At 44.0% G+C, this 25,904-nt stretch overlaps 1 protein-coding gene across 2 annotated transcripts in view; it reads left to right on the top strand.

Annotated features, from left to right (window-relative positions):
• The window catches only part of LOC148518074 (myeloperoxidase-like), a 63,703-nt gene that overhangs the window by 8,096 nt on the left and 29,703 nt on the right, over positions 1-25,904 (top strand). For both annotated transcript variants that reach the window (XM_088477816.1, XM_088477817.1), the window contains exons 2-5: positions 10,029-10,122; positions 11,070-11,245; positions 15,301-15,421; positions 15,708-15,837. In XM_088477816.1, the coding sequence (XP_088333942.1) occupies positions 10,029-10,122; positions 11,070-11,245; positions 15,301-15,421; positions 15,708-15,837 (521 nt within the window). The remainder of the gene's footprint in view (positions 1-10,028; positions 10,123-11,069; positions 11,246-15,300; positions 15,422-15,707; positions 15,838-25,904) is intronic.

Here is a 25,904-nt window from a genome sequence, read left to right on the forward strand (position 1 = left end):
ATGCAGTTCTTAATTACTTTCTATGTGGGCAATACTTATCCTTTTTACACCTCAGTTTTGCAAAGATAAGGAAGAACAGAAAAAGTGTAGAAGGAAGTTTAGGCTATAATCCCATTGGGTGTGCTTTGGATGAAATAAAACTCTTAAGCTGGGCATCTACTATACAATTTTCTGTCAGATATCTGTCCAATCTAGCTGGGTGGAATGAAAACCTGGTAATGTATGGGAGCAAATGACAATCGTCCATTTGCTAACAAACAAACACTGGAAAATAGCTAAAAATAGTTGTTCAGACAAATTGGTTAAAACACAGAAATTTAACCAATTTGAACAATTTTTTTGTCCTTTTTTCAGTGTTTAATACCATATGATCGACTGTCTTTTGCTCCCATACATTGCCAGGCTTTCATACCAACCTGCCAGATTGGGCAGATATCTGACAGAAAATTGTATAGTGGATGACCAACCTTACAGTTACTGCCTGTTTGATTTCTCTTCAGGAAACACCTAAGAGGGGAGAACAGGAACAAACATATGTATTTAGTAAGAAAAATTGCTCTATATGTGTAGATGGTATTTACAGCATTACATTATATGGAATTGTTTATGTATATATGCACATATCTCATACACTGGTAAAAGAACAATAAAGTGAATCTTTGTTTCCCAAATTAACAGAGCAGTGAGACAAGTGCGCATGCGTGACCTACACGTCACGCATGCCCACAAGAGCCCCGACATCTGGCGGAAGGAGCTGGAGAGGGGAGGAGGGATCTATTTTCGCGACCCAGGACTCCTTCCCATAGGGTAGCGGGAGCACTCGCCATCTGAAGATGGCGAATGCTCCCGAAGTCAAGCTCCGAAAATATTGTATTTTCGGAGCTAGAAGAATTCTTTCCCATACTAGTGTATGGGGACAGCCGTCCATTCTGCAAGAGAAAGGTAAGTAGGAGATATCTGTGATACTAGTGTATGGGGACAGCGGGCCATTCCGGGAGAGAAATGTAAGTAGGAGATATATGTGATACTAGTGTATGGGGACAGTGGGCCATTCCGGGAGAGAAAGGTAAGCAGGAGATATATGTGATACTAGTGTATGGGGACAGTGGGCCATTCCGGGAGAGAAAGGTAAGCAGGAGATATATGTGATACTAGTGTATGGGGACAGTGGGCCATTCCGGGAGAGAAAGGTAAGTAGGAGATATATGTGATACTAGTGTATGGGGACAGTGGGCCATTCCGGGAGAGAAAGGTAAGCAGGAGATATATGTGATACTAGTGTATGGGGACAGTGGGCCATTCCGGGAGAGAAAGGTAAGCAGGAGATATATGTGATACTAGTGTATGGGGACAGCGGGCCATTCCGGGAGAGAAAGGTAAGTAGGAGATATCTGTGATACTAGTGTATGGGGACAGCGGGCCATACCGGGAGAGAAAGGTAAGCAGGAGATATCCGTGATACTAGTGTATGGGGACAGCGGGCCATTCTGCAAGAAAAAGGTAAGTAGGAGATATCTGTGATACTAGTGTATGGGGACAGCGGGCCATTCTGCAAGAAAAAGGTAAGTAGGAGATATCCGTGATTTCTCCTGCTTTACCTTATTGATGAATGGCCCGAAAATGTTCATTTTCACCTGCTTTTGTAGAATTAAGTGATGAATAAACCCAGCAGGCCATTCTGGGAGAGAAAGGTAAGTAGGAAATATCTGTGATACTAGTGTATGGGGACAGCGGGCCATTCCAGGAGAGAAAGGTAAACAGGAGATATCTGTGATACTAGTTTATGGGGACAGCGGGCCATACCGGGAGAGAAAGGTATGCAGGAGATATCTGTGATACTAGTGTATGGGGACAGCGGGCCATTCCGGGAGAGAAAGGTAAGCAGGAGATATATGTGATACTAGTGTATGGGGACAGCGGGCCATTCCGGGAGAGAAAGGTAAGTAGGAGATATCTGTGATACTAGTGTATGGGGACAGCGGGCCATACCGGGAGAGAAAGGTAAGCAGGAGATATCCGTGATACTAGTGTATGGGGACAGCGGGCCATTCTGCAAGAAAAAGGTAAGTAGGAGATATCTGTGATACTAGTGTATGGGGACAGCGGGCCATTCTGCAAGAAAAAGGTAAGTAGGAGATATCCGTGATTTCTCCTGCTTTACCTTATTGATGAATGGCCCGAAAATGTTCATTTTCACCTGCTTTTGTAGAATTAAGTGATGAATAAACCCAGCAGGCCATTCTGGGAGAGAAAGGTAAGTAGGAAATATCTGTGATACTAGTGTATGGGGACAGCGGGCCATTCCAGGAGAGAAAGGTAAACAGGAGATATCTGTGATACTAGTTTATGGGGACAGCGGGCCATACCGGGAGAGAAAGGTATGCAGGAGATATCTGTGATACTAGTGTATGGGGACAGCGGGCCATTCCGGGAGAGAAAGGTAAGCAGGAGATATATGTGATACTAGTGTATGGGGACAGCGGGCCATTCCGGGAGAGAAAGGTAAGTAGGAGATATCTGTGATACTAGTGTATGGGGACAGTGGGCCATTCCGGGAGAGAAAGGTATGCAGGAGATATCTGTGATACTAGTTTATGGGGACAGCGGGCCATTCCGGGAGAGAAAGGTAAGCAGGAGATATATGTGATACTAGTGTATGGGGACAGCGGGCCATTCCGGGAGAGAAAAGTAAGCAGGAGATATATGTGATACTAGTGTATGGGGACAGTGGGCCATTCTGCAAGAAAAAGGTAAGTAGGAGATATCTGTGATATCTCCTTCTTTATCCTATTGATGAATGGCCCGAAAATTTTCATTTTCACCTGCTTTTGTAGAATTAAGTGATGAATAAACCCCTTAAAGTTTCAGGGTTTTTTATGCTTCATAATGGTGATCAGTTTGAAGTGAGTGGAAACATTTTTGCAACATAGCAGATGCCAGTTGTATGTGTAGTGAATAGAACGGGGAGGTGATATACTGTAAGAGGACAGACAGTAATCCTTTCTAACTAAATTTCTATATATAGCCAAAATCTCAGCTCACAAACAGGTTTAAAATATCTTTGAAATGTGATTATTTTTCCACCAGAAGGCATAAATAGTAAAAATAATATTTTAGAAATTGAGGGATATGAATTACCAATGTTTCGGACATACTTACCTACCTGTTCAGGAGACTGATGAATTTTGGGGAGATCTTCCCTCTTCCGTACACCAGCATTAGACTCTGGGGGGAGGGCCCAGTAGCGCACGCAGGGGGGGTTTCTGAGTACCCAGAAACCCCCCCTGATGGACCAAAATTATTTTTTTCCAGTGACAGAGACAGCCTTGTCTCTATCTCTGCAGCAGTCACAGGCCACCCACCACGATTAGAGCTGCCCAGGCACTGACTGCAGTCCTCCCAGAGGTAGCGTGGGAGTTAGAGGATCACCAAGCAGCCCGGCACCTCGAAGGAACTCCGCAGCTAGCAGCAGAGTAGAGGAGGACACCTTGACTGAGAACGGTGAAACCTCCCTATGGGGATGCGGCACCCCAACGGAGTGACAGGCAGCTCATATAGCCGGAAAGAGTAAAAGAAAGGATGACACCATCAGAAAGGTACAGGGTGTTCTAGGGCTTGAGGTGGCATTCTGGCAGATTAAAAGCCCTGGCACCGCTCTTTATAAACAGTGTAATTGGGTCTATGCGTGCAGTGCCAGAGGCGGATGTCAGAAAATTTACAGCCCGGGCAGCTAAACGCGGCAAATTCAAAAGTGCAATAGTGTGTGTTCCTATGTCTGAAGTAGTAACACAGGCAGCGGCAGCCTGCATTCCTCACCCCAATACTCCTCCAGAGTCCCGTTCTGCCGGCAAACTGACTCGTGATGATTAACCCATTGGATGCAGGAAGTAGGCATTTGTACTTCACAGTATAGAGAGGTGTGTGCTGCTGCTGTGTGTGACTGACAGGGTGGTGTGATTGGCAGGGTGTGTGTGACAGGGTATGTGCTGCTGCTATGTGTGACACGGTGTGTGTGCTTCCAGTGTGTGACACAGTGTGTGTGCTTCCAGTGTGTGACACGGTGTGTGTGCTTCCAGTGTGTGTGCTGCCGCTATGTGTGACACGGTGTGTGTGCTTCCAGTGTGTGACACAGTGTGTGTGCTGCTGCTATGTGTGACAGGGAAAGGAATGATTGGGGAATATAATTGCTTTGTTGTTTATTTATGTGCTGTAAAACCCTCCTGGTTGGAGTCACAGATAGCCACCATCTCTGTATGTGCTGCTGGGGTTACAATATGACCTGGGTACCAGCATGCAGCCTGGAGTCTCCACTGTAAGAAGTGGCAACAGTGGAAAAATATATATGTAGTTGCTTTTTTTTTTTTTTTTAATCAACCGTTTGGAAACCCCCCTTTAAAACTCCTGCGTTTGCCCCTGGGGCCATAAGGACGTATATAGTATCACTATGCAGGGGCGGTTATTCGGAATGGGTGCAGAGTGTGCAGTACACACGGGTCCCTGAGTCCAGGGGGGCCCACACAACACACCCTGCACCCCTATTTAGTTCATACTTAGCTTTCCGCAGTCTTCAGAATGCTGCTCTGCAGCACCTTTGCCGATGCTGCAGAGCAGCAAAAATCACAGGGAAAATATCGACGGATATTTTCAGGAGGATCCGCGCATGCGTACAAAAAATGTCCCCGGGAATAAGCTGCAGGCGCCATGTTTCTGAGACCCGCACATGCACAGTATATTCTGGCGCAAAGCCAGAAACTACTGCACTCAGTCCGCTGCCATAGAGGAGGGGGCCCAAATGGAGGCTGCACATGGGCCTCATCCTCTATGCCTATAATCCTGCCCCTTGAACCCAAAGGTTAACATTGGTTTCCTTTTTTAGCGTAAACTGATCATAATAGTAACTTGAACAAAAAACATAAGTGGTACTGCACCAGGTCAATTTAAATCGAAAGATTTATAAGATAGAATGTCCAACAATATCAGTGTATAAGCCTTATCTTAAGGCATAAGTAGTAATTGTATTGTGTTGGCGGTGCACCGTCATTTATCATATACAGAGAAGGACTCCTTAGTAGCTTAAAATATAACTTTTAATATGGTATGTTGAAAATAACAGAGGAAAAACTCTCCCAGCATCCCTTTATGAACACAAGAAAAAATGTTTTTCTAATATTATTCAATTTTATAAAATTAATTGAAAATTGCACTATACAGGTGGTCACAGATTGTTCTGTACTATTATGTGATTACTTTGTGTAGAAGTAAATTGTAGCACCTAAAACATATATATATATATATATATATATATATGTATACATACATACATAGTCTTACATAAGTGCGGCACCAACAGTCAACATTTCAAAGCTTTAATACAGCTTTTTCATCAGGAAAATATATATATATGTATATATATATTTATATACACACTATTATAGCTTATTTAGAGGCGAAAGTATTAAAATTGTAGTTATCAAAAATTAAGTCTGAAAATAGATAATATTGTATGTGGAGCACTTGGTAGTTACAGTAATATCTCCTATAATATGAAGTCAGAGCTTATACCTTTGTTCGTGTGGATGTATTTATGTTTAGGGATATATGATATAATCAGCCTATGTGCAATTTACCACATATAATGGAAAACAATTGAGTAATAACAATTTATTTCCTCGTATAGATGACATCGCCGCGATAGAGGATAGATGGTTTTTCCAGTTGCAAGCTATTAGTTTATTGCTGACCATCATACATGCGAAACGTACTATATATTAAAGAGATCTCTGGTCTTGGTCAGTGCACTGACCAGGATCATGGAGACAATGTGAATAGCTGTGATCTTCAAACATTCACACACACCTGTATTGTACTCCTTTATTTATTGCAAGAAACATTACACTGTAATACTAAGGTCTACAGGTATGGTCAAATACATGTCAATTCACCTATACCCTTGACTAAAGAAATAGTTATTACTCAATTATTTGCATTATATGTAGTAATTTTCAAAAAGAGTGTCCCCACAAAGGAGTCCTTCTTTCTCTCTTGTTCTGAGGTTGCGGCAGTATTGTAAACTAAAGCTGGGTACACACTAAACAGATACTGTATATATGCAGATCGAGTGATCTGCATATATACGGTCAGGGCCGGTTCTAGACATTGTGGAGCTCAGGGCGAAAGTTCCCAGTTGCGCCCCCCCCCCCCCCCCCCCCCACAAAAAAAAAAAAAGAATGAATTTTTTTTAGATAAGATAAGACTATGCCACACACAGTAATGGCCTTTATAACACATTATGCCACATGCAGTAATGCCCTTTATAACACACTATGCCACATGCAGTAATGCCCTTATAACACATTATACCACACGCAGTAATGCCCTTTATAACAAATTATGCCACATGCAGTAATGCCCTGTATAATACATTGTGCCACACACAGTAATTACCTTTATAATACATTATCCCCAATTCAAATTACACCACACAGTAGTCCCTTATGTTATGACACACAGTGGTGCCCCTTTTATATAATGCCAAAATTAGTGTCCCTTATACACAAGGCCCACAGTAGTAGTGCCCCTAATACAATGCCAACAGTAATAGTACCCCTTATAAAATGCCCACAGCAGTGGTGCCCCTTACACAATGGCCCCAGTAGTGGTGCCCCCCATGCAATGCCTGCATTAGTAGTACCCCCAGTGGTAATGCCCGCAGTAGTAATGCCCCCTATAGTAGTTCCCCCAGTAGTAAAGCTCCACAGTAGTAATCCCCCAATCAGTAATGCCCCCGTTAGTAATGCTCCCCAGTAGTAATGCCCCCATTAGTAGTGCCCACAGTAGTAATGCCCACACTAGTAATGTCCCTTATAGTAGTTCCCCCAGTAGTAATGCCCCCCATTAGTAATGCTCCCCAGTAGTAATGCCCTCATTAGTAGTGCCCACAGTAGTAATGCCCACAGTAGTAATATCCCTTATAATAGTTCCCCCAGTAGTAATGCCCCCCATTAGTAATGCTCCCCAGTAGTAATTTCCCCATTAGTAGTGTCCCTTATAGTAGTTCCCCCAGTAGTAATACCCCCATTAGTAATGCCCTCCATTAATAATGCTCCCCAGCAGTAATCCCCCCATTAGTATAGCCCCCATTAGTAATGCTCCCCAGTAGTAATCCCCCCTATTGTAGTGCCCCCATTAGTAATGCTCCCCAGTAGTACTGCCCCCATTAGTAATGCCCCCTATAATAGCGCCCCCATTAGTAGAGCCCCCATTAATAATGCTCTCCAGTAGTAATCCCCCCTATTGTAGTGCCCCCATTAGTAATGCTCCCCAGTAGTACTGCCCCCATTAGTAATGCCTCTTCAAATAATGCCCCCTGTAGTTGTGCCCACTAGTAGTAATGCCCCCTATAGTCGTCCCCCAGTAGTAATGCCCCCCAGTAGTAATGCCCCTATAATCGTGCCCCCAGTGTTGGTGCTTCCGACTGAAAAAAAAAACCCACAATACTTACCTTTAGCCCCGTTCCTGCTTCCGCTGCAGCTGCCGTCCGGTCTGACCGCGGCTCCTCGGATCTATGGGAGATATGTCATGACGTCCCTCCCATAGTACTCTCTCTGCCGGAAGCTGGAGCTCAGGAGTTAGCTCCGGCTTTCGGCTGCCGCTGCAGGGAGGGAGCCAGGTGCCTGCTGATAACAAATATCAGTGGGCGCCCGGCAAATGCAGCCTCCCTGCGGCGGCTAGCGCGGGGGGGGCGGGACCGGCGTATTTTTATTTTACTTTTTTCTTCCTTCAAGGTTTTTTTTCAGGGGGGGGACTCAGTGGCGCCCTCTAGGTGTCGGCGCTCCGGGCGACGGCCCTGTTAGCCCGCACCTAGAACCGTCACTGTATACGGTATATCTGTAGATGATGGTTGTTCATACACACCAAACAACCATCTTCTGTGTTCTGCGTGTTGGAGGGGTCCCGCTGGCCTGGGGCATGTCATGCCCCCCTCCCTGTGGCTGCCGCTGCAAGTGGGTGGCTGACCGCCCGTACACAGCGCAATGCCCCAATATATCTGCAGATATGTCTGACAACTATGTCATTCACAGATACATTGCTGGTACACACCGACCGACGGGCGCCCGATATATTGGCCGATCAATTGATCAGCCAATATATCTGCCAGTGTGTACCCAGTATAAGACTCCATGGACTTCAGGTGTCCAGTGATGGTTAATATTTACATTTGTTCATTCAGATATAAAGTACCTAATTGCCCAAAAGGTAAGACGTGGATGTCCAAACTTACATGATCATACATGAAGTACAGTAAGGAGTTAATTTGATGTTTAATCATATCCATAACTTTGCAGCATACAAGTGTTTAACAGTAAACAATGATAAAGTACATTATTCCTTTGACTAACATCCAAAACCATATTCCTAAAGCTAGCTGCCAAAAAAGTTCAAATAGTAAAGCACATTCGCTGTGACATAATTAGCCATATCTTTTGTTTAAAATGTACAATCTGTACATAATAGCCCTGTTACCTAGGAGACCCCAAACCAATTACTCAGACCTAAGCAGATTTAGACATAAGGTAATTGCCCCTCCTCTCTTCTTTTTTCCAAAATATAAAATAACTCCACCTCCTTAAACAAGTTTTTAAGCCTGTAAGCTCTCAATGAAAGAATGGGAATGGTAACAAAGGTATGCTGTTATTCAAAGTGTATTATATCACTGAGCGGCAGTCAAGCTTTATATATTGAGGAAAGCACACACAGGTGCCAGTGCAGACTTGCATGTATTTGGCTTTTTCGCCTTCTTATGACTAAAGGGGAAGAATAGGGAGGGAAAGGGGTGTACAAACCAGGGCAGTAACTAGGGCGGTGCCACCTGTGCCATGGCACAGGGCACTATAGGGCAGGGGGCTCTGTTTGGGCCTGTCAGTTTTCCTGTTTATTATTATTCTCACTTGTAGCTTTCTCTTCTTTTATCCTCAGCATCTCCTGGCCTCTCCTATCTCTTCCCTGGCCATTCCCCATGAGGCCATGGCCTTTTTTCAGGTGCACTATGTTATGTCCCTATTTAAAAAATGGGGCACGCCAATGCTCTCTCTGGCACAGGGCACCAAAAAGTCTAGTTACTGCTCTGGTACAAACATAGGCCAAGTACAGGAAAGGGGAGTTCATGCATACCTACAAAAACATGCATATACATCTATTAGGAGAGGTATTTTGTGTGCCTAATAGAGGGGACATAAACATGTGCACGGATGATGATGACATGGTGTAACCGGACACATGTGCTGCTGTTGCGGAACTGGACTTATCTAGAGACTTTTATTTTTTAAATATTTCACGCTCATTTTGCAACTCAGCCCAGTAGAGTCTGAGGGCCTGATTCAGATGTGGAAGCTACTGCAGCCACGATCGTGCCTCTTTACACAGCGTGACTACAAATTTATGATATTGCAGCAGCCAATGAGCCTTCTACTGAGATATGCACCGGCTGCATCTCTAATCTGCCACTGTGTGTAAAAAGTCACACCATCAAACACATTGAAGCAGCCCTATGGTTGCTTAGAATGTCCATCGAAACATGGGCAGCGGCACCATTGCAACTGCGTCTTTGGACGCAGTCACTGACCACAACACGTCCGTGTCTGACTAGCAACCTCACAGGAACGCTCACCAAAATAGTCTAACTGTGTCCAAAGTTGTTCTGTGACTACCAGCAGTAACCATCAGGGTTATCATGCCCAGTGCAACTAGAACGCATGCACAATACAAAAAACATTGGACATCAGGCTTGAGTGACTTCAGTATAGCATTTTATATTCAGGTGTAGCTTGTGGGAGGCGGAATGATCACATCTAATAGCAGCACCAGTGAGCTTAACAGCAAGGCTAGAACATCCCCACTATTAAAACCCTCAGAAAAATCACTAGCGAGACACAATGCTTAGATGTGCTTTAAATGTTAGTTTTGTGATCTGTTTTCTGCCTGGCATCACAGTTTTATAATCTGTTGTGCTATGGTTTTTTTTTTTCAAGGTGGAAGAGAAGAGTTGCAAAGTGGCATAATCACAGATTGTGCAAAAGAAGCCAAGCGGCTCGTCGATAAGGCCTATACAGAAACCAGAACCATGTAAGGTCAATGTAGGCAGGACCAAGAACCCTATGGCAAGGAGCTCTGGGTGAACTGTTGGCTGAGCATCTGGAGAGAAATACATTATAGTGCAATAATAACCTGAATGCAAATATTTCCCTTATCTGATAGTGTTATGTTATTCTGATGTTCTAATATTCTGCTAGTGATATGTGATATCCAGGCCCAGTTTGCTAACATAAGTGGTTTCCTTATATCTGGGTTTATAATGTGTGAATGGGCTCTGACATAACTAACAACATGTCAGGCCCAGCAGAAGTGGCATTGTCACATTGGGGTCACGGGGTGCATGAAAGCTTCCCCTCTGCTCTTTTCCAAGCACCCATTCTGTGTAGTGCAGAGCAGTGGTGAATGGAACATATCTCACATGCATACCTCCCAATATTTCAGAGGGATGAGGAGGGATATACTGTAGGAGGAAGCGCACACACAAAAATGTAATGTGCCACACCCCGGGAGCACGTCATTTAGGGCAAATGGGCATCACACCAGCTTCCTTTGTCACACTGGGTGCGTGCCCAGTGCTCCACATGGCGCTGGGATGCCCCTGTCCTCTCTGTACAGTACCTAGATGCCATGAAGAGTAGCCATGAGAGAGCTCCCTCCCATCTTGTACCCTGGCAGGACATTGCGGCCCACCGTTGGGATGACGAGACAATGCCCTATAAACAGGACTTCCTAACAAAATTGGGACATGTAGGAGGTTTGTTACATGGGACAATGCTGACCCGAAATCGGGGCAATTTGGAAAAAAATGCTATGAGCCTGGGCTTTTGAGGCCTTTCCAAAACTCTCGACCTGGTGATATCTTATGTTACCATTTGTGTATTTCATCTGCATGCAGGGCTTTGAATAGTAGAATACGATATACCTTGTGCTAAGTAATAATTGTCAACCAATGAATAATGTGTAGTCTGTCACTTTAGTTTGAAGTCTCGTGTGAAGAGAGAATCTGTAAATCCAAGTGATCTAATGTCGTTCTTCAAACAACCTGTGGCAATAAGCAGAAATGCAATCCGTGCGGCTGATTACATGGAACTCACTCTCCAGCTTATAACGGAGAAGTTGAAACTGATCCACCCAGGTCCCTTCAATATCTCAGGTACAAACAAATGACACAGAATTAAACAAAATGAAACATAACTGCCCTCTTGTGACAGAAAACTGGTAATGCATAATTGCAAATATCTATATAATAATCGGCAATGGTCTGTCCTATCTCCGTTATGCACAGTGGGGGCTGGGGCTAGGTTCAGCTACTGTATGTGATACAAACTAGAGCAGAGGTGGACAAAACAGCCCAATGGCCGTATGCAGCCTGCCGGCCAATTGTAACCAGCCTGCCTCTTTCCCACCCTCCACAACCTGCATGTGGCCCCATCCGGACTACATAGAATGTCACGTGTTTAGTCAGACCTTCTGTTTCTGCCACAGGGCAAGTGCAATGCCCAGTGGTGTTGACAATGACGCCCCAATAGTGCATCTTTGTACATACATTGGGTCCACAGCTGATGGGTGGCTCAATGGGACGCCCATTGGCTGGGGCTTCAGAATAAATACACAGGACTACTGCAATAGTGTCCATCTCTGAATCACCCCCTGAGTGATCTTTATTTGTAGCAAGGTTATTATAAGGATTACCGGCTACATACCTAGTAATAATAACAATACTAATAATAATACAATTGGACAGCACTTTCCTGATGATGTCACTGAGAGGCTAGGAAATCCTCTTTTACTGGGAATTATCACAGCAGCTCACAGTCTTCTCTCTGTGATTGGCTGCCAGCTGCTCATCCCCTCTTCACAGAGACCATCCCACGTATGAAGGCTCCCGAATATCAGATGGCGCTTCAGGCCGTTTCAAAAGGGTGGTCAAGTCTACTGGAGGCCGGAGTCACCCAGTTGCGGCCGCTCATTTTCTAAGCGAAATGGGCGGTACAGGAGTTGAATTGCTTCATCGTGACTCCGCCCCTCACTTCACAATGCCAGTAATTGCGGCTTTGTATAGCTGGAGCTGGGCTGTGATGACACAATCATGTTGTTACGCCCCCAGACCCATCCACCTCCACAACAGTGCTAACTGGGCTGCCCCCTCCTGTTGGGGGCAGCCAAAAGGTCGACAAGTATGCACTAAGTATTTTATAAAAAAAAGTTGTAATAACAATTTTAACAATTGAAAAAACAAAATATTTTGTGTGCAGCCCTTGATAACATAGTAATACTTGCTAAGTGGCCCCACAACTAAAATAATTGTCCACCCCTGAGCTAGTGTGTGTGCACTACATGAATATTAGGATCTACAAACTGTCATATCATTTCCATGGGAGGAGGGAATTACAGTGCCTAAACACTGCCTGATCAATGGCGTTACTGTATCTTAGGGTTGTTATATTTGAAAGATTAAAAAATGGGACACATTCGCGGGGATACCGCCTGGCACAGTCAATCTGCACTGCACCCTGGGCCTGATTCAGCAAGGAATGCAGTTGCTTATACGCACGCAATTGGTCGATTGTTCCGTACTGCGCATGCGTATGCATCTCAGAGCGTGTGCTCAAACTAGCCACTGAGATCGGGACAGCGATCACAGAGGATACACAGACCCATGGCAGAGTGATTGACAGGAAGTGCCGTTTGTTGGTGGTGAGGGGCGGGGTGGTCGGCCGAGCGCAGACGTGCCAGTGCGTTTCAACGCCGTTGCATGGGCGTGCATAAATTAGCCACTGCGATACCAGAGTCCGCCTGAGGCCTCCTCGCGTGCGCTGAAGTAAGCAATTCCTGAGTAAGTTGTGGGCTTCATTCACTGTCCGATGTTACTTGATGTAAACGATTGTTTCGTTATGTTGGTAAAGTATACGGATGTGAGTAAGGGGAAGTGGGTATTCTTACGTCAGGCTGCGTTCGCAATGCGAATGCAAACATTTACTGATATTAGCAACTTTGTTGCGTGCGTATAAGCAGAACAGCGATCCGTAGTGAATCAGGCCCCTATTACATAAACTACATAATAAGGAAATGATATTGCTATGAAAACAAATCACAAGCTGTACTTCGAATTTGGTCGTGTTCAGATATTTAACATTCACAATGTATCCTGACTGTATACCTTACCTATACATAAAAATAAATGTGCCTACTGAACAAATAAAGAAATATTTTTATAAAAAATTACATTATAATGTATCTGATGATATCCCCTAGCTTTCATTTTTGGTTTTGAAACTGGGGGTTATTATTTACTAAAGTGCAGGTTTTTAGAAGTGGAGATGTTGCCCATAGCAACCAATCAGATTCTAACTACAGTATTACCTTAAAAAGTGGCTAAAAAAATGTTAAGTAGAATCTAATTGGTTGCTATGGGCAACATCTCCACTTCTAAAAACCCACATTTTAGTAAATATACCCCTAGGGGGTACATTTATTAAAAATCGTATCTGGTTGAGATGTCAATCATGGCTGTATTTGGCCATTTTTTTAAACCCACAAATTTACTGAAGGCAAACTCGAGTGAGAAATCATGAAACTCTTCAAAACATGGGTGAAAACACAAATAGAAATAAATACACCATCGGTCAAACTCATAGGTACTTTCCATAGACAGGAATACAACATGGGAATTTACCAAGAATTGTGATTAGAATCACAGGTTTAATAGCAAACTTGGCCCAAAATAGAAGATTTAAATAGACTACCTCCTGAGCTGCATGTTTAGCAGGGTTATATTTAAAAAAAAAAAATGATGTGGAGTTCTCTCCCAGAAGCATAACCAGCCCCGGGCTCTGTGAGCCAGTCATGGTTCTAAAATTATGGGGGACAAAATGTGTAGGGGTCCCCTGTATTTTATGAATCAGCACTGGGCTCTCAAAGCCGGTCCTGGTTTTAAAAATATGGGGGAAAAATTGCATGAGGTTCCCCATATTTTTTCAACTAGCACAGGGCTCAAACGAGTGTAATGGCACAGCCATGGGAACCTTTCACCGAGTCCCCCGGGCAAAGCATTAATACCCCAAACTAGTTAGCTCAGACAGGGTTCCCAGTGGAGATAGGGACCCCCCAAAAAAGAGGTCCCTCCTCTCCTGAGCACCTCAGGCCTGGGCTGAAGTGAATTTTGTTCAATTCGAATGATACTTATTTCTAAGAATTTCTATATCAGTCCCAATAATTAATACAAATGACCTATAGCATGTTTAATTTCACACTATGCATAATCCAATGTTCACAATTAAATAATTGGTCTACTCACATGAGTTTGTGCATACATTGAAACTTTAATGCCACACCCAAACTCTGCATGTTGTGCTGCATACTGTGCCAACTTTTTTTGTAGGGTGGAAAGGTTTAGGAAGTCTACCTGTTTAGCTGTTAATCAGCATCTCCCAGAATCCTGTCCTCTTGATGTTCAGGGTCCACCTAGATTGATCAGTGCACATAAAGTGGAGATATATCTAACCTTCAAAAGAGGACAGGTGGAGGTGTTGCCCATACTTGCCGATATCTTGGCTGCCCCTTCCGGTAGGAAGGCAGCCAGGTCAACTTAGCAGGGGGGTGGGGTGGCAAAAGGGGGTGTGACCGGGATGGCACATGCCATTTGGGGGTGGGGCTAGGGGCAGAGCCACATGCTCTTGTCATTTTGACCCCGCCACACAATGCCGAGATTCTGGCATTGTGGAGCAGGGGGTGGGGTCATGATGATGCAATTCCACGAGAATCGCATCATCAGCCCGCCGCTGCGGGTGTTTGGGGTGGTATTGCAGGGGGGACTGGAGGGGCCAGGAGGCATGCTTACTTTTCCAGGAGGTCGGGAGCGGCACCCAAATTTTCGGGGGGCACCCGACCAAATCGAGAGAGTAGGCATGTATGGTGTTGCCCATAACACCAATCAGATTATAGTTACCATAAATAGAATGTACTAGATAAATGATAGCTCCAATCTGATTTGTTGCTATGGGCAGCACCTTAGCTTGTCCTCTTTGGAGGTTTGATACATCTCCCCATTAGTCCCCTTAGGCATAAAACAGCATCTGGAATAATCGGAAGAGTATGTTGCCTAAAATCTAAAGATCATTTGTTTTTTATTCTTGCTTTTATTCTGATTTTATTATGCTACACAATGGGACTGAGTGGCAATTGTCATGTATACATGGTGTTTTCCAGATGTACTCACAGCTGAACAGAAGGAAATTATTTCCAAACTAAGTGGATGCGCCTACCAGTACCTCCCTAAGATTTGCGATCCCTCACGATACCGCAGCATCACTGGAGAGTGTAATAACATGTAAGTGACTTCCTTGAAGGAACACACATTGGGGATAAATCACAGATGTGTAGGAGAAAATTAAAGCACCAGGTCCTTTCATGCTAATATCTGAACAATTAAAAATGACTCCTATTATTACTTGTTTAAGATTTCATTTTTATATAATGAAAAAAACATGTGAAACCACTGACGCATGTAGGGGGGTTTCTGACTACCCAGATATAATAGATATACTGTACCCTAATTATGATGGTGACACACTACCCATTGCTGCTGTTAATGGATGTTTAAACAAATTTTACAGAAAGAAACCCATCCTTGGGGCATCCAATACAGGTTATACACGTTTGCTGAATCCAGAATATGAAGATGGAATCTCGCTTCCACGGGGTTGGACTCCAAACCTCATCGTCAATGGATTCACTCTACCCTTGGTAATAATAGGTCAATGGATTCACTCTACCCTTGGTAATAAAAGGTCAATTGATTCACTCTATCCTTGGTAATAATAGGTCAATGGATTCACTCTACCCTTGGTAATAATAGGTCAATGGATTCACTCTACCCTTGGTAATAATAGGTCAATTGACTCACTCTACCCTTGGTAATAATAGGTCAATTGATTCACTCTACCCTTGGTAATAATAGGTCAATTGGATTCACTCTACCCTTGGTAATAATAGGTCAATGGATTCACTCTACCCTTGGTAATAATAGGTCAATTGACTCACTCTACCCTTGGTAATAATAGGTCAATTGATTCACTCTACCCTTGGTAATAATAGGTCAATGGATTCACCTACCCTTGGTAATAATAGGTCAATTGATTCACTCTACCCTTGGTAATAATAGGTTCTGTGCCAACGATAGAAAACAGGACAAAAAGTTGACTTAATGCTTTGTTCCTCTCAATTTTTTGTGAGAGTGTAGGTTTAGCTGAGTAGTGAGTTATGAGGGCTGATAGGCTTTTTTATCATTACTTACTAATAATTAATTGAATGGCATACCGCACTCCATTTGTCATTTTCACATTCTGCTTTTTGTTTGATTTGTATATATTGTAATTAATTTTGCTCTGTCGTGTAGTTGGGTATAATAAGGGAAAAGTCTTGGCAGAACAAAAATAATAGATGGAATTTAACACAGAACACTGAGGGACAAGTTCAGCTGGAGGTACATGTAAAATTACAAACATATATGAATAAGAAATAACTTAACCTGCACTAAGTTATACATTACTGCAGGGTGTATTCCTACATGTTTGCAATTGTTCTGGTGAAGGAGTTGGGATACCTACCATAGTCATCTCTATACCTGCTGCTTGTTTTTGTGCATGGAGTCACTCATCTTATTTGTTTATACATATAAAATCTGCTAGCCAACTGTTTTGACAGTTTTGCTTCAAAAATAGAAACAAAACACCTGCTTAGTAATAACAAATAAAAACAGTGAAGGAGCGTACACACTAGACAATATGCTCCCTGAGCGATATCGTCTAGTGTGTCCCTGGCAGGGTGTACTCAATGTCATTCATGACATTGAGTACACCCGCTGAACGATATCATTAATGATATCGTTCAGCACCGGGCTCTCTCCCCCATTCCCCAACATGCAGCAACCTGACGACGTCGTCAGGTTGGCCTGCATGTTTGCTCGATGAACGACAATGACGAACGACCCGCGGGAACGCACATCGTCATTATCGTTCATCATTTTGGTGTTAAAAATGGATGATAAAGTGGACGACTGAACGATATCGTTATCGTTCAGTCGTCCACTTTAATCGCCCAGTGTGTATGCACCATTATATTCTAGGTCAGTTTATATTTAGGTTAGTTTAAATTTAGTAAAGAATATTATGGGTTCTTCACTTAATTAGAGATGAGCAGATCGGATTCCTTGGAATTCGAACACGCCCAAACTTCCGGGATCTGAGGCGATCTGAGCAGCAGCTAGGGTCTCCCTGTCTGCCACGGATCCCTACCCGAGCCAATACCTCGAGATCCTGCTGTCGGATCTTGCATTTTTCGCTCGGGTGAAAATTTCAAAAGTCCCATTGAAATGAATGGGCTGACCGCTGATTGGCTAAGAGAGCCATCTGGGGCAAATGGATGCACAATGGTGGCCCCCACTGCACTAAGGACACTGCCACCCGCAGGGCAGCCACCGTCACATTCCAACACTGCCAGAACCCCCGCACTGAGGACAATGCCAGCACCCTTTGTCATAGAAGTGCTCCATTGGTGTATCCAACCTGCACTGTATCCAACCCACACTGTATTTCACCTGCACTGTAACCTGCGCTCTATCCAACCTGTAGTGTAGCCAACCAATACTGTATCCCAAATAGTATCCGACCCACACTGTATCCGACCCGCACTTTATCCAACCCACAGTGTATCCCGCACTTTATGCGACCCGAACTGTATCCACCCCGCACTGTATCCAACCCAACAAATGAAATGCTCAACAAAAAGGCTAATTGATCACATTAACTTGCAAAACATTTGTAAACAGAAATACAGATGTAGTTACGCTCATCGTTGCTGCGATGTGGCGTGAATAGTGTGGCCGCGTCTATGGCATGCGCGCCATAGACTTCTATGGAGTGAAATCAGACTAGTCGCAGTCCGGCGAATGCTCCGCTATGCCGCGATGTGTATGCCCGTGATTACACATAGCATCAACAATGACCATGGCTACATCTGTAACTGATGTGTATTTGTGCCGCTGCTCTGTTTCTTAGTTTAGCCAGCCAGTCTTTGGCTTATATTGGTGGACAATATTGTGAGCTGTGAGGTGGTCAAACTTGAGTGGAAAATCTAAAACCAAAACCAGTCACTGCATATTGGCAAAACCAAAAACGGGCGACAAATTAGAACCAAACTAGCAAAAATGGCCCAGTGCACATCTCTACCTATAATTATGTATCAAAACTCCTGAACCCACCCAACCAACCAACCAACTATATATGACATAATAATATCCATCAATGCCGACTTGATTGAGTGGTGCAGACACCACTAAGCTTGCTGCCCTCAAACTTCAAGGAAACTACTTCATGGGGACATGTTCCTATTAGCCCACATGGTCACTTCTCCTCGCCCCACCCCTCCTTTAGGGGTCACGTTTTAGACAGTGCACTTACATTTACATTGTTACTCTATTGAAGGGTCCCTTACCTGGTGGAGCAGAGCCTCTGATGAACATAGGTGCTTGGTTCGCCTCTATAGAACCGACACCAAGATTCACCCTCCTGCCAATCAAAGTGGGAGGCCATGACACAAGCCTGTCCCTTCCTCTTGTTGGTGATAGGCTTTAGGATAATGAACACAGTCTCAGGCAGATCGCATTTCCCATTACAATATGGGAAATGTGATCTGTTTACTTAAAATATGTGATAATTAACCCGGATAATTAACCCGGCACTACTTGGTATTCATTGGAGGATTTGGTACAAAAATATCAAATTTCTCTTCCAATTCTCTATGAATACTTTCTTAACTCTCTCCCTAAAGATTCTATTTGTAGACCATTTACGCCTTTTGAGAGGCTTTGTTATTATACACCTACGAGACAGGGTATTATTTCCATTTTATATCGCTTACTCTGCTCCTCAGTTTCTGCAAATATACTTTCCCATGAAGTGGCGTGGGAGGTTGATCTGGGTCCTCCTCCTAGTGAGGAATCATGGGAAATCATCAGAAGTAATGTAGCAAAATCTTCCATTTCCACTCTGATAAAAGAAAATTCTTATAAAATCTGTACGAGATGGTACTTGGTTCCCACTAGATTGTGTAGGATTTTTCCATCCTCTTCCCCACTGTGCTGGTGGAATTGCGGTCAACGGGGTGATTTTATACATATCTGGTGGACGTGTCCCAAAATCACTAATTTCTGGAATGAGATAAAATCCTTATTGAACAATGTACTTCACATCTCGATTCCTTTAAGCCCATGGACTGTCCTATTGGGGCTACCTATATCTGGGCTGAATTCCCCCTCAAATAAACTAGTTCTCCAAATATTACATGCTGCAAGGTGTACTTTGGCCAAGTCTTGGAAACAACTATCCGCCCCTGCATTACACTTATTGTACTCCAAGATTTGGTTTATTGCGAATATGGAGAAAATCACATTTGCTCTTAGGGATCAGTCAGATAAATTTAATAAGATATGGGACCCATGGTTTCATTATTCAACTACTACTATCTCTAGGATTTGATGCCTTGTCTTTCCAAATATGACATTTTAGAAATGCTACGGTGGCACTATTTACATAGGATGAGTTCTTATATGATATTAGTATATGTTGCCCCCTCTATTTTTGTTTTCTTCTGGAGTTTTTTTTTTTTTTTGTCTTTGTTTTGTTTTAGTTTTGTTCTGGTTTATTTTATTTTATTCGTTTAAAAAAAAAAAATGTATCCGAAAATGTAAGGTGAATGTTTGTTTATGTTGTCTTATATGATATGGATATGACTTCAATTGTAATGATGTTCTTAAATATTTCACAATTTGTTGTGAATGTCATTGTATTCTCCTTTTCCTTGAATAAAAATTATGGTTAAAAAAATATATATATGTGATAATTAGGGTTTGGAGTAGAATTTTATGACTCCTACTCCAATTGCCCTTTAGTAAATTTAGGAGAAACTAAAATAATATGAAAAGGGTGTGAAAACACCCTTTTTCACTTTATTGTAGTAAAAATAATGTTAATAAATAGAGCCCAAAGTCTTAGTACATCTCCTGCTTATAGGGACAGTCCACAAAATACTCTCTTTAATCTTCTAGTGTACGATATTCAGTACCCTGTATTGAACACACTATTATCATGGCAAGTAGTTTATAGACTGTTCCTTTCTGTTTTGCTTTGAGTACAGTGTATTGAATACAGCGACGCTAAATGGTACCATAGCAACAGTATCTCCTGCACCCACTGTAGTAATTTACGCCCCTGTGTGAGGGGCTTCCAAGGAGTGAGTGACCATACCCAAGTGTGATATACATACTGACCATCCAGAGTATAATGGGCTACGTGTTATAACACATTATACTGCAGGTTTCCAATATACTGTAGCTTGTAACATGTACAGTATAGCACCCTGCAGTTTATCAAGTGGATACTAGTGGGATAGCTGCATGGAAATGCAGGCCTGCAGACCCATCAAATCATTTCTCTGCAGGCTATAGCTGGAAGCAGGGGGTGAGCACTGTGGTGTATGTGGTAATCTGAGTAATCAGCCCAGGAATCGCTGGCTGATAAGTAAAATAAAAATTATGTTTGTACTTCAGGGTCCATAGGGTCCACAGGGTTGACCTTGGGGTATAGGTTGGGAACAGAATCCGGGCACCACGCAGTTAAAGCTTTCAGCACCCAGGATGCACTGGGTCCACTCTCCCTATAACCCCGCCTCCAAGCCAGAGGCACCTAAGTTTAAGTTGGTGCCCGGCCGGAGTCGGGTCACCGTTATCGCAGGGGGGGCTGATTAGCAACCTCTAAGCTTACTTTTATTTTATAAGTTAAAGGTTTTTTTTTATTTTATTTTATTTTGACTCTTCAGAGCGGCAGCGTCGGACTGTCCATAGGACGTCCAAGCTGCCGCTCCGTCACCCCGTCGGCGCTGAGACACCAGTACAGATCTGGGGATCTCAGTGGGACCCCAGAGTCTGTACTAGCCGGATTCTGCGGGCGCACAGGACTGCTGCCGGATCGACGGGAGCAGGTAAGGTCACGGGTCACCGCTTGCGGTGATCCGTGCATTTAATATGCAGTCCGATGCCTCCGGTCTCTGGGGACAGATCGGAGATGCTGGCAGTGGCGGTGGGCTCCCCCTCCATGGAGGCATACCCCGCGTGTCCACTAGACCACCAGGGACTTAACGATCGACGCTGGGAGCCGGCGTCCTGGGGGTTAATAGCCGGCCAGGGGAGGAAGCCTTCCCTGTTATAGCAGCTCCTCCCCTCAGCTCAGCGCGCCTTTCAGTGTCTATAGTCTGGCGTCGCTGAGCTGCTTCCTCCACGGGCCGCGCTTCTTCTGAGGTCTACAGGCGGCCATTTTCTTCTGTGGTGCAGCAGCAGATCTCCGGAGATGGTGGTCCAGTCCCCCTGCGTACCACACCATCAGGTCAGTGTACACAGCGCTATAGCCTACCCAGACACTGAATCTGGGCAGTTGAATGTAGCGACATATCAGTATATTATATATCATGTTCATGTATATATATATAATTATATATATATATATATATATATATATACATATATTTATGCATTGTATGTGACTTATGCTAGTGCTGACTGTCTGCTTTTTCTCTCACCTGTCAGTGTATATCTATCCCTTTTCTTTACAATCTGCCCGGATACAGGTGTACCTGGGGTGGTTCTGAGACCTCACATATATATACTTGTCAATATTTGTGAGGTTTTGTCACATACTGTTGCGTGCTGAACGTTGCCATATTTTAGATGGAACTGTGTGTTGCATACGCTGATAATGGGTACCTGCAGCTAATCTTAGCCCTAGTCAGTACCAGTATAGCGCTGCTTGATTTTCAACGATGGCGTGTTAGTCAGATGTGTCTGACTAGGGAATACAGCACAATACTGCACCCATTCTTGCTATCCTGCCTGTCATGCGCTGCAGGTGTGAATGCGTAGGATTTGACTCGAAAAAGGGTTATGTATGAGGTGCTGGGCTCGTTACAGAATCCCCCTGGGGCAGTTTGTTTCTCTGGACACTGGCCTCCCTTGCAGATCGCCTGGCGGCCCCCTTAGTTGCGACCCACTTTGGGTTGCTTCAGCATGCTACCCTTCCCTCTCAGGGTGTCTCACAATTCTTGCAATTACCCCTGTGACACAGACTACCACTCCCTACCGGGGTTTTTAAAATTCCCTCAGGTAACAGTCTGTCATTTCCCTGGCAGGGACTACCACAACAGCCACCCTGGGTGGATGCCGTTTCTACGGTACACGAAATGGCCTAATAAACGCCCGGTGGTTACTGCCCAGTTTGCACTGCTGTCTAACATAGATCATCAGCCAAGGGTGCACTGGATGCGGTGTTGGACTCCTTCACACGTGGGGGTGCCTAAATCAAATATTTTTTTATCCCTGCCTTGGTGCTGGTGGTCCATCCTAGTTATAGAGGATGTTGAACCTGCACCTAAAATCAAAACACTCTCAGTTTAAGCAATTAAAATTAGGGATGTGCGCCGGACCATTTTTGGCGGATTTGGATTTGGATTTGGTTCTAATTCGTCATCCGGCTTTGGATTTGGATTTGGATTTGCCAAACTGCGGTGACTGGCTTTGGATTTGGATTTGGATTTGGATTTTTTGCCAAAATTGGCAAAAAAAGCTAAAATTACATAAATTGGGCTTTTTTTTCTTCCTAGAGTGTTATTTACCTCAATAACATTAATTTCCAGTCATTTACAGTCAATTTAGACCACCTCACAGCTTAAATTATTCGTTTCACCATTATTGGCCAAAGGTTGCAGTGAGCTGACTGGTGACCAAGCGTCAGAGCAGCGGCGCAGTGGCACAGACACCACAGTTTAAAGCACATCTATGAAACTATGCCACACAGCAGTGGCAGAAATGAAAGGTAGTGCTAGATGGAATTGTCCTTGGGCCCTCCCACCCACCCTTTATGTTGGATCTTAAAAAGGACATGCACACTTTAACAAACAAAGCATTTCAGCGACAGGTACTGCCACTTTGTGGCTGAAGTGCTTGGTTTGTTTGGGCCCCCACAAAAAAATCTTCCAATCTACTAAAGGCAACAGGTCTACAGTGGCATGATGTCACCATCATTGCCATCCTCACCCTCATCAGTGTGTACATCATCCGATTCCTCACACAATATCAGTTCATCCCCGCTGGAATCTACCATTACAGAAGTATCTGTACTGTGACGTGATTGGTGGGAAAGGTTTTCCTCGTGAAATTTCCAGTTCATTTTAATGAACATCATTTTTTCTACATTTTGTGGAAGTAGCCTCCTTCGTCGTTCACTCACAAGGTTCCCGGCTGTACTGAAAACTCTCTCCGAGTACACACTGGAGGGTGGGCAGCTTAAATAATGCAAAGCCAGTTTATACAAGGGTCTCCAAATTGCCTTTTTTTTCTTCCAATATTCGAAGGGACTCTGTGACATGTCTACGTGTATGGTGTCCTGAAAATAATCCTCCACCATTCTTTGGATGGTAATCGTATTAGATGGAGTTGCGGTAGAGGTGTCACTGGTGTTGGGCAAATCTTTTAGACCCGACCAGATGTCAAAATGTTGACTTGACTTATCTGCATCACCACTGGGTCTTTTGGAAAAGGTGCATTTTTTTCTGGCTGCTGCTGCAGAAACCGAAGGAGGAGACGTCATCGTAGTGCCATGTGTCACTTCAGCTGCCAACTTGCTCACCAGGAGCGCTTTGGTTCTTTTAAGATCTGGGTCAGTTGTAAAGAAAGACACAGCATATGACTTGAACCTAGGATCAAGAATGGTTGCTAAAATATAATGATCAGATTTCAAGATCTTGGCCACCCGTGGATCCTGGCGAAGCGAACAAAGGACTTGATCTATCAGTCCAGCATACTTTGCGGAATCACTTTGTTTAATATCATCCTTCAATTTCTCCAGCTGCTTTTCCAAAAGCGAAATCAGGGGAATCACCTTACTCAAGCTAGCAGTGTCAGCACTCACTTCACAAGTGGCAACTTCAAATGGTTTGAGCACCTTGCACAAGACAGAAAGTACTCTCCACTGTGCTGGGGTAAGGTACATTCCCCCTCCTCTCCCAATGTCATGGCTTGTCGTATAGCTATGGATGGCTTTTTGCTGCTCCTCCATCCGCTGAAGCATATACAGGGTTGAGTTCCACCTCGTTACCACTTCTTGCTTCAGTTGATGGCAGGGCAAATTAAACTGCTCTTGCAGGTGCTGCAATCTCCTGCACGCTGTTGCTGAATGCCGAAAATGTCCCGAAATTTTTCGGGCCACAGACAGCATCTCCTGAACGCCCCTGTCGTTTTTTAAAAAACCCTGCACCACTAAGTTTATTGTGTGAGCAAAACAGGGGATGTGTTGGAATTCACCCAGCTGTAATGCTTTCACTATATTTGTAGCATTGTCAGAAATCACAAATCCTGAGGAGAGTCCAAGTGGGGTAAGCCATGTTTCTATGACATCTCTTAGTTTTTCTAAGAGGTTGTCAGCGGTATGCCTCTTATTGAATCCGGTGATGCACAGAGTTGCCTGCCTCTGAATGAGCTGGTGTTGTTTGTTAGATACTGCTGCTGCTGAAGGCGATTCACCCACCCAGTGGGCTGTCACAGTCATGTAATCTTTAGTTTGTCCACTACCGCTTGTCCACATATCTGTGGTTAAGTGGACAGTGGGTACAATAGCATTTTGCAGACCAATAATTAGGTTCTGTTTAACGTCCTGGTACAGCCGAGGAATGGCTTTTCGGGTAAAATGAAACCGAGATGGAATTTGGTACCGGGGACACATGACCTCAACTAGCTGTGTAAATCCCACTGCATTAATTGAGGATATTGGACGCAGATCTAATATTAGCATAGCTGTCATGGCGTCAGTGATCCGCTGTGCGACAGGGTGAGAGCTGTCATACTTGCTTCCCCTTGCAAGAGATTCTTTAACAGTCAATTGTTTTTTTGGTATACTACTAGTAGTCTTCTTTGTCCACTTCTGGGATGAAGATCCACCAGCAGCAGCAGCAGCAGGCCTAGCGCTCAAAGATTCAGTTTCTTCTGAGGTGTCCTGGAAATTGGAGGAGTCACCGTGACTTAGCACTAATAAATTGGATGTTGTACTACCACTGATCATTCCTGAGGATATTGAGGAGGAAGGTGTTGTCGGTGGAGATTGCAGGTGCTGGGATTTAGTAGAGAGAAGGCATCTAGCTAATGCTGGACTGCTTGTTGTTATTTTTTTTGCAGTAGTTTCTGTTATCAAACACCTGTCATGAGCTCGCTGCAGATGACGTAATAGCGTAGAGGTTCCTAGATGTTTAACGTCCCTACCTCTACTAACTGTGGTCTCACAGAGGCTACAAATGGCTTGACAAACGTTGTCAGGGTTTGGGTAAAAGTAATTCCACACAAAAGATGTGGATTTCTTGGTTCTATGCCCAGGCATGGCAATGGCCTTCTTATCTTGGCCAAGAGCTGCTTCCACTGGTGCCTGACTTATACAAATAATATCCTCATCCTCAACATCCTCATTAGTGCCAGCATCAGCTGCACATATATTCCTCTCATCCTCTTGCAATTCCACGGTGGCATCCTCAATTTCTATGTCCTCGGCAATACTGCTCATCCCCACAACTACAGATGGAAAAGAAACTGTGGAGGGCGGCTTCTCTGAAAGGTCAGGCTTACACATAGAAATGCCACTTGTGGACCCACTTAGACTCTCCTCAGGGATTTCTGACATTTGTGTTTCAAAAAACACAGTTTGTTCGACTGCCTTATTGGT

This window comes from Taudactylus pleione, unplaced genomic scaffold (genome assembly GCF_031769625.1).
Source record: "Taudactylus pleione unplaced genomic scaffold, aTauple2 ptg000203l, whole genome shotgun sequence".
Lineage (NCBI taxonomy): Eukaryota > Metazoa > Chordata > Amphibia > Anura > Myobatrachidae > Taudactylus > Taudactylus pleione.